The sequence below is a fragment of the Anarhichas minor genome, unplaced genomic scaffold, assembly GCF_050575085.1.
Source record: "Anarhichas minor isolate MPS153535 unplaced genomic scaffold, ASM5057508v1 ptg000182l, whole genome shotgun sequence".
Taxonomy (NCBI): Eukaryota; Metazoa; Chordata; class Actinopteri; order Perciformes; family Anarhichadidae; genus Anarhichas; species Anarhichas minor.
In genome coordinates this window covers 30509-40000 of record NW_027466628.1, presented here as the reverse complement: position 1 = coordinate 40000, position 9492 = coordinate 30509, and the positions used below count along the sequence as shown (strand labels likewise).

At 44.9% G+C, this 9492-nt stretch overlaps 1 protein-coding gene across 1 annotated transcript in view; it reads left to right on the top strand.

Annotated features, from left to right (window-relative positions):
* Positions 1-8250, top strand: part of LOC142944070 (EH domain-binding protein 1-like) — a 13650-nt gene extending 5400 nt beyond the window's left edge. The window contains exons 4-6 of the mRNA XM_076085586.1: positions 40-113; positions 7361-7475; positions 7827-8250. Of these exons, the coding sequence (XP_075941701.1) occupies positions 40-113; positions 7361-7475; positions 7827-7917 (280 nt within the window). The 3' untranslated portion in view covers positions 7918-8250. The remainder of the gene's footprint in view (positions 1-39; positions 114-7360; positions 7476-7826) is intronic.
* The last annotated feature ends 1242 nt before the right edge of the window (positions 8251-9492 follow it).

Here is a 9492-nt window from a genome sequence, read left to right as displayed (position 1 = left end):
TCTCTCTCTCTCTCTCTCTCTCTCTCTAACTTGCCACAGGGAGAAAGAGCACGATCTGGAGAGACGCTTCGAACTGCTGAACAGAGAGCTGAGAGCCATGCTGGCCATCGAGGGTAAGACGCGCACACACACACACACACACACGATCACTCTGGAGGTGTCGGGCAGTTGAGGAAGTGTCAAAAAAATGTTGCTTGCAGCGTTCAAACTCTTATATTTGTGTCCTAAGATGCATTTTTACAACCAAATAATTCACTTAAATTAACAAAGAATCGCTACTGATTTAAAATGATCGACTGTGATGCAAAATAAACAACCTGTCACTTTTCAGAACATGACAAAATGGTTTATTTTTCCATTTCCTGGTTCATTAACGAGACGGTAACGCTACCGTCAGGTGATCCTTCTCCCTCCACCTGTTCTCCGATGGCCCGGCCTTCATCCGGAGCCTGAAGCCGGATGATTTGAATTCTTGCGTCGGCTTCTTGATGAGGATTAAGATGCGAGCTTGCGAGGGGATTTTCGCTCCCTGATACTTGATCAATGCTATCTGTTTCCAAGCTAGACCCCGACGAGCAGATGCCTGATTTGAAATCCAGCCACATTGAGAATTAAAAAAGAGAGAAGGGGGGGGGGATATTTTATTGAAAGCTTGTTAACTATACCGCAGCCAGAGAAGCAGTCATTGTGTCGTATCAAAGTTGTCAGGGGGCCAGGGAAGTTTAATCCCCTTCGACTGCGTCCTCTTTGGCAAAATGAACCTTTTGCCAATCAATGCTAATTGATTTTGTCATTCGACATTGACCACCCCCACACCACCACCCCCACACCCCCCTCTTTCTCCTCACAGCCTTCGGACACCCATTGTAATTTCACCAGGCACCTGATAAGCTACCTGGTCCATAATAAATCAATTGTAATTAGCAAGAGAGGAGGTGGTGGTGGGGGAGAGGTTGGGAGGAGAAGGAGGGGGGGTAGGTTGGGAGGAGGGGGGTGCAGATGGAGCCACTCTGCCTGCGTTCAGGTTGATTTCTTCTGTCTTCACACGTTTTATTTATTTATATTTATTGAGCTGCAGCGTGTCCACAGCTCCAGTCAAATGGGAGGATTTCAGTTTTCACTTCACGTGTGTGTGTGTGTGTGTGTGTGTGTGTGTGTGTGTGTGTGTGTGTGTGTGTGTGTGTGTGTGTGTGTGTGTGTGTGTGTGTGTGTGTGTGTGTGTGTGTGTGTGTGTGTGTGTGTGTGTGGCGCAGTCAGTTTCACTATGTTTGTGTGCGTGTTGTTTGTTTATTGTCCTGAGCTAATGTGTGTGTGCAAGTCTTTTTTTTGTCATTGTGTGTGTGTGTCTGTATGTTTCTTGGTGCTTCTGCAAGTGCAATGTTTTTTTATATAGTGTGTGGAGGTGTGAGAGCAGAGATGTGGTGTGTGTCGTGTCACCTCGCTCCGCTCTGCCTTCATGAGGACTTGTTGGATTTGCTGCTGACTAACTTATCAGCCGGCCTTCTCTTCTCCCCTAAAGGGAGACACTTAACATTCACAGGTCTACCTCTCAGATAGTTCTGAGCTGCTGGGAAGAGTGTGTGTGTGTGTGTGTGTGTGTGTGTGTGTGTGTGTGTGTGTGTGTGTGTGTGTGTGTGTGTGTGTGTGTGTGTGTGTGTGTGTGTGTGTGTGTGTGTGTGTGTGTGTGTGTGTGTGTGTGTGTGTGTGTGTGTGTGTGTGTGTGTGTGTGTGTGTGTGTGTGTAAGAGAGAGAGAGACGATCTGTTTGTCCGCATCTGTGTGTTTACATCTCTCAGGTGTGTTTGTGTGTCCACCTGTGTGTCTGTCTTTTTGTGTGTGTGTGTTCGCCGCCCATCTCCCCAGCTCTTATTTGGTGCTTGGTCAGGTCCATTGAGCGATGGTCGGCGTGCGAGTAATTGTTGATTTGGTTGGCCAGTCGATGACACACAGAGAGAGAGATGCACTGCGAGTCAGAAAACACACACACACACACATCACTAAGATACACCTACACTAACACACACACACACACACACACCTGCTGAGAAAAAGATACACCTGTAACGGACTCTCTCCTCTCAGTCTCCATCAGAGGAGATGGAGACTCCAGGTCGATGTGCGCTACGGCTAACTGGCTAACAATGCTAACAGCTTCTGTCTGAGCATATTAGCATAAAAAGATGTCAGCTGTCCAGTTGCATTGAGTAAACACAGACATACAGAATAGTCGGTATAATAATATAGTATATAAACATGATAGTTTAGATTGTGATGAGAGTTAAAAGCAGCAGACATTAAGTTTACTGCCTGCTGGGTTTAGCTGCTCGGTCCGGTCTCTGTTTGACGCTGCCGACCAGAACAACAGAGAAGAAGAAAAAGTTTGACTCATGACGTTTCATTCTGCATTCTTATTGCTGACTTGAGCTGCGTGACACTCAGACACATGAGAGGGAGGAAGTGCTTTGAGGTGGAAAGAGGGAGTCAGGAGGAGAGGATTCCTCTGAAATCAACTCTGAAGACGATATTCTTCAAAGGTTTTGTATCTTTTCTTATGACTTAGAAGATCTTATTTCAATCACCTATAGAAGTCACAGAGAGTTTAACATTTCATGATTATTTAAATGGAAAGAATATTCTTATAAAGTTACTTTTGCTGATCTCAACAATCAGCTTCAACTCCAATGGAGACTTTAACTGATATAGAGGTTTAGAGGCAGATGCAGAAATAGTTAAAAACCCACAGACTGTATAAGAAGTGGACGTAGTCATCGTGACGTCACACATCGAATTGTGGACTGATGTTATGAAGCCTCGAGTTCAGCGATTTTGCCGTCGCCATGTTGTTTTTTTGCAGCCAGTGAACAGGAAGTGACCATATCTGGACTGAGGAGGAGTGACGTAGAGACGCCGTCTGTTAGAGACCTGTCAATCACTGTGTAGCCCCGCCCTAAAGCATCCCCTGCATTATGGTCTGTTTGACTCTAAATGGACCATAATGTACTAAATGAACATCATGCTGTATTGAAGAAGACTTGAAACTAGGGGGGGGGGGGGGGGGGGGGGGTCGCCCCCTGATGGTCAGTTGAGAGAATGCAGCTTTAACACATGAACATTGACTTCACTCTGCAGATGTTGCCGCCTGCAAAAACCCCATTAATATAAATACAGAACGGTCACGACTCTTAGTGGCCGACATCATTAAAGCTTCTGAGCTTCACAGTCCGGATTAAACAAAGAGAAGATGTTTCTCAAACATTGTGAAAGAAAAAAAAAAAAGGTTTTCTGAGTTTGATTTCACAGCTGTTGCAGAATAAATCAGTTATTGGGGGGGGGGGGGGGGGGGTCCGGGCGTTGATGTCGTTTACGAGCTCGGTGATAACCCGCCTCCCTTGTACCTCCTTGGTGAGATGCCAGGCAGGAAAAATGCCATCTGTATGCCACACTCTCATCTCCACCGCCACAAAATTGATCCACTATGCCCTCTTTATCTGCTCACCGATTCACACCTATGTGTGCACGCAAAGCTGTGTCTTGACTGCCTTCGAGTGCCTGTTTGTGTGTGTGTGTTTGTGTGTGTGCGCGTGTGTTTGTGTTTTAAAGTGGACGCCCTCTCGCCATCTAAAAGGGATTTATGCATAGCCGGGTCCCAGAGTTTTCCCTGTTACGGTTTGATATGATAAGCTTTTTTATATGTTTAAAATCAATATGTAATCCTATGCAGGAGCTTATCCCTCTCCACACCCCCGACACACACACACACACACACACTTCCCATTTGTAAATCTATTTGGGCTTTGTAACACATCGGGGCGGCGCGCTACAGACCCTGATTGATTAGGTGCACTGTGGAATCCTATCACATGGGCGACTTTTGATGATGTCGCCAACTCTTTCAGGGTTGCTAGTTGACTGGAACCGCTGATAACAAGAAGCTTCGTTCCACGAGTTGTTGGAGTTTTTTGGGGGGAAATTTAGGAAAATTTTATAATTTATTTAGCAGTGTTTGTGCTGCTTCATTCAGGGGACACAAAGAGAGAAGATACAGTTCTTTAAGTGTCTCATGAACTAACTTGTGTCTCATTAAAGATTATAGCTGCAGCCACTATAAAATGAATCAACCGCTGTTTTTGATAATCAGTTTGTGTAATTCCTTTAGGAACAAAGGTCATAACTCTGGTTTCAGCTTCTTAACTGTGAATATTTGTGGTTTCTTTCCTCTGTGACAGTAAACTGAATATCGTCTCATTTTATAGACCAACAACTAATCGATTTATCGAGAAAACAGATTAATGGACAATGAAACTATTTGTTTGCTGCATTATGAAATATTTGAAGTTGTTGACTTTTAAACTTCAGTGTCCTGGGGTTAGACGGTAAAGTCGATGACATTCTGTATATTTCTTATTGTCAACTAATTCCATGAAAATAGTCTTTCGGTCTCTTTGGCTTCTGAAGACGTAAATCTTTAAAGTCGTGTCTCAAGATATTTCCTAAAGCATCGGACCTCTGTGGTGCACATGTGGTGCTCTGTGAGTATTTACAGCAGCAGGACGGTGAAAGTGGAATTAACTCAAAATGAAGGAACATTGATGCGTTTTAATAGTTTTTGGGCACTAAAGGAGCTCAGAGGAGGAAGATGATCAGGGTTTAGATGCACAGACGATACTTGTAAGTCGGAAAAATTCGATAAAAAAATATATAATCAGTCTCAATTAGATCAGATCCAGAGGAAATAGTTTTTACGTGACGTCACAGAGAATCAAATCTCCTGGTTGCTGTTGAGTTTTGAGTCTCTTCTCCTCTGGTGACACTTTCTGTCTCTTGACTCCACTTGGATGTCGGCCAAAACCAGCTTTTTGAGGCCTTTTCCCCCAAAGAACAAGAGGCGGAGAGGGCGAGAGAGAAAAGAGACGTTTTCAGTCCTAAACGTCCGGAGAACGTTTTTATGAAAGTCAAATCCTCTGATGTCACGTCGTCGTACTTTGTGTGTGTGTGTGTGTGTGATAGAGAGAGAGAGGGGGGGGAGAGAGAGAGGGGCTTTGGACCAGTTTGCTCTCTTGAATAAATTTAGCGTTGGAGAAACCGGGTGGAGGAGGTTTGGGGGGGGGCAGGGTGTTCATGGGGATTTGAACCGGCGCATTCTTGTGTGCCTTGTGCAGACTCACATGGTTACCGTTGGCGTGCACGGCGAGGGTTATCTGAATACGCACCCACCATGTGAGTCCTCTCTCTGTCTCTCTCGCTCGCTCGCTCTCTCTCTCTCTCTCTGATGGGGGAGGCGGGGCTTAGGTGGAGGGAGGGTCTCTGAGTGGCTGCAGGCTGTTTTGTTTGTTCCCGGGTGTCTGGTTACCCAGCCTGCCCTGCTCTGGTGTTGCCTGGTCACGTCTCTCATCGGCTCTCTTTATTGTTTACCTTCCTAATGAGGGGGGCGGGACTCTGCGATGTGTGATTGACAGCAGTGTGCTTAGCTCTCTCCCCCGTAACCCTCACCCCTCCAGCAGGACTTTGGCTTTTTGGCTGAGATGTGCTCTGAAGGAGAAGGAGGGCAGGATCAAGAAGAAAGGTTTTGTTTTAACATACCTCTGTTTTTTTACTTGTGGGCCGGCCTTGTGGAGAAAGAGAGGATTGTGGGAAAGAGTGGAGTTATGGCGGATATGGATTCACATTCCTATCTCACAATCGTCTAACGATGATGACTCATCACACCTTAAACTAACCTTTAAAAGAGAAACAAAAGCACTCTTTAGATATTCAGGCTTATTAGGAGAGTCAATTTGCTTCCCTGAGAAGAAGGGGAAAAAAAGGAGGGAGGAAAGGAAGAGAGGAACCTAGAGAGCCAAATATTGGGTCTGTGTTCATTTCGCTCTGTGGTCGACTTCAAAGGGCCGAGCGGGGCCCAATGAAGAGAGAGCAGACCTTTCAGGACAAACACACTGGGCCCAGCGTGACACACACACACACACACTGCTGCAATTTTACTCAATGAGGAGGGGGGGTATTTATTTTGAATAAAGCCACACTTATTTTGGGAGTGACATTTTACAACATTCCTTTTATTGTCGAATCAATCGGCGGTTAAATATTGATAGAGGGGAGAAGTTGCTCTCATAAGTTGTCTCCGCTGTGTTTGAATCCTCTCGGATGAAGTGTGTGTTTTTATTATTATAATAAACGATTCTCACACTGAGCTGAGGAGTAGCTCCAGTTTCACACTTAAAATGATGCTACGCTACGTTTCTTTTGTGCCGCCGCTAATTCATGTGGAAGTCTTGTTTTTCTTGCTAAGTAGATGCTGTGTTGTTGTTTAATGTGAACAGAAAGGAGGTAAACAAACTGACTAATTGTGATGTAGTTGTGATGTGTGTGTGTGTGTGTGTGGGGGGGGGGGTGTTTGGCGGTGAGGAAGGGGGGAGTGCCGCCCTGGTGTTTCGGTGAATGTGGAGCCAAGGGCGCCAGGCGGATATTTGAGCCCCAGGGGGAGTGAAGCGCTCCCCTCCAGGGAGAGGCTGAGGGGATTTGGTTCGGGGTCCCACCTGGACCCTGTGGGGCCCTGTGGGGCCTCTTCCTGCAAAGACCCCGGAGAACTGAGGGAGACGGGACTCGGGGGGGCTCACCTGTTTGTTTGTTTGTTTGTTTGTTTAGCTGTTTGGCTTTTCGATGTTTGTATTTATTTAGATGTTTCCGTGAGAGATGAAGAGTTTAAATCTTAAACTAAATGAAAAACAAACAAAGTTTCAATCTTAAGATGATTTTTACTGAACTTAAACCTCAGAAATGGACCCAAAAACTTTTCAAACTCACTGGGCTAAAATACAAATGAATAGAAAGAAATTATTTTTAAACAGAAACCTAATTCATCTGCTTTTTAAATGATGATGGAGGACTCTAATACGAGCAGCATTTTCCCATGAGAACGAGACTCCTCAAAGCAAACAACAATATCCTTAAAGTGTGTTTGCTCGAGTCAACACATCCTCACTGTGCGCACACACACACACACACACACACACACACACACACACACAACCTGCCGGTGTGTGTTTACACGTGGTATCACACACTCGTCCACACGTGGAACTGGTCTGGTCTCCACAGTCCAGCAGGTTAATAACCAAAGTGTCCAAGCAGATCGTCAGCGTTGAAGCTCTGTAGTCCTTCAAAGTGAAGCCACGTCCAGAAAAACACTGTTTGAGTAGAGGAGCTCAGGAGGAACGTTTCTATTCCTGGAGGACCCGAGGTGACGATTCGTAGAAATGTTCTTTTACGTTCATCTTGAACTCATCGGTCACGAGTTCCAAACAAATTCACCTCTTCATCCATGTGACAAAGTGTTTACTGTGTCTCTCGTGGTGTCGTTGCAGACTGGCAGAAGACGGAGGCCCAGAAGAGACGAGAGCAGCTGCTGCTGGATGAGCTGGTCATACTGGTCAACAAACGGGACGCGCTGGTCAGAGACCTGGACGCCCAGGAGAAACAGTAAGTTACCCACAATCCTCCGACACGGTACGACTCTAACATCCAACGAACCCCCTGTGGGGAGTGGAGCGAGACAGCGTCTGCTGCCTATCTTTACATTTCCAGAAGGTTCCCCAGAAACCGTAGTTAAACAGTAGTTGCGTTCGTGCGGCAGAGGCACACCTGCATTAAGGCGGGATCTCTTCCAGATTGGCCAACAGGGTGCCAGGTACAGTGGCACCGACTGTGTTACCTGTGTGTGTGTGTGTGTGTGTGTGTGTGTGTGTGTGTGTGTGCGTGTGCACCTCCTCCTTCTCCCCGCTTTCTCCCCCATCCGACCACATCTGACCTCTTCACCTTTGCCCTCCTCAGGGCCGAGGAGGAGGACGAGCACCTGGAGAGGACGCTGGAGCAGAACAAAGGAAAGATGGCCAAGAAAGAGGAGAAGTGTGTGCTTCAATGATTGTCACTTCAGAAACACAAAAACACAACCAACAAATGTAGCCGATAAAAGAAATGTATCTCATTATTATGATGATTATGATCATTTCCTAAACGTTTGAATCACGATTCCAGTTGTTTTGTTTTGGTCAAATTAACCGCAGAGACCTGGCAGATTTAAGAGGCCCTGCGATGCCTTCGCACCAACTTTATACTGACTCAAACTGACCCACTCACACACAATGTTTTTTATTTTTATTATCCTGCTTTTACTTTTACGGTACGTGTCTGTAATATAAATACCTGTGAGACGAGAGCAGTGCTACAATAAACCCGTGTGATATTTTTGCATGAAGTGATGCAGCACAGCCCTCTCTGTCTGAATGTGGAGACCAGTGGGTTTGAGGTACAGCACAACTGGGTTTAATGGGGTGGGGGGGGTGACGTTGCAGTTAAAAGGAGAAGAAAAAAGAGTCGTTATGATATCAGTCTTTTCAAGCTACTTCGTTACTTGACTGTATCTTTTTAATTATTTAATTTCAGTGTTTTTACTTGTAAAATATCTTAAAGGGGGGGGGGGGGGGGCGCATTCATAAATCTTGCTTTTTTTATTGTCTTGGCTTGAAAGCAGTTTACCAAAAGAAAGAATATGTTTAAAAATTAAATCTCATGTTGTATATTTTCATCACTGCTCTGATTAATAACTTCAAAAAATCCTCTTTTTTTTCTTTTTTTGTCAGGATTCATGCAGTCAAAAAAAAAATCTATATATATTATTTATTGCCGTTTGTCCTTTTTAAGCTGCTTGTAAGTGAACCTACCATCACGTCTCATGTGCATTTTGCTCAACAACTTTTTGGTTTGTATTTATTGTATTCGGAAGAAGAGAAATATGCTTTCCACGTGCATCGCTTACAGCTCCACATCTGGTGCAGCTGTCCTTTACGTGTTGAACATCTGTTTATTTATTCCAGTGTCATAACCCAAGTCTTCAATAATAAAGTCCTTATGATTTCATACTCCACATAGGCGCGTGTGGCCTGTTTGTAACCCGGGATTTATTTTTAAAGCTGCAGGTTTTTAAATAGTTTTAATATTTCATCGCTGGATTTTATTATTATAGTTGCAAATCTAAAATCCAAATACCTTTTACCTTTCTTTCTTTTTTGCACATGAAATGCACGCACGCCTTTGCACATAAGTGGCCCTATCACTTGTTTAGCGCTGCTTATTATTGGCGCTCCGTTCAATTCCCCCGCGACTTGTGCGTGTTTATAAATTAAAATTGGCGTTTCTTTTTTGTTTTGTTTGAGGTCGGTGCTGAGCAGGTTCCTCTGAGGAAGATTAGAGAAATCACTTTGTACCGAGCAGATGTTTTTTTTCTTCTTCCCCCTCTCTCTCTCTCTCTCTCTCTCTCTCTTTCTCTCTCTCTCTCTCTCTCTCTCTCTCTCTCTCTTCGGGCCGCTTCTGAGCGCGCTGGAGACGGGGGGCCGAGCTGGAGAGGCTCGGTCACCCGTAACCAGGAGCGGGATGGAGAGGGAAATAAAACAAAAAGTGTCATTTTTTTAGATGTAGAAAAATAATATTCCACCACCTT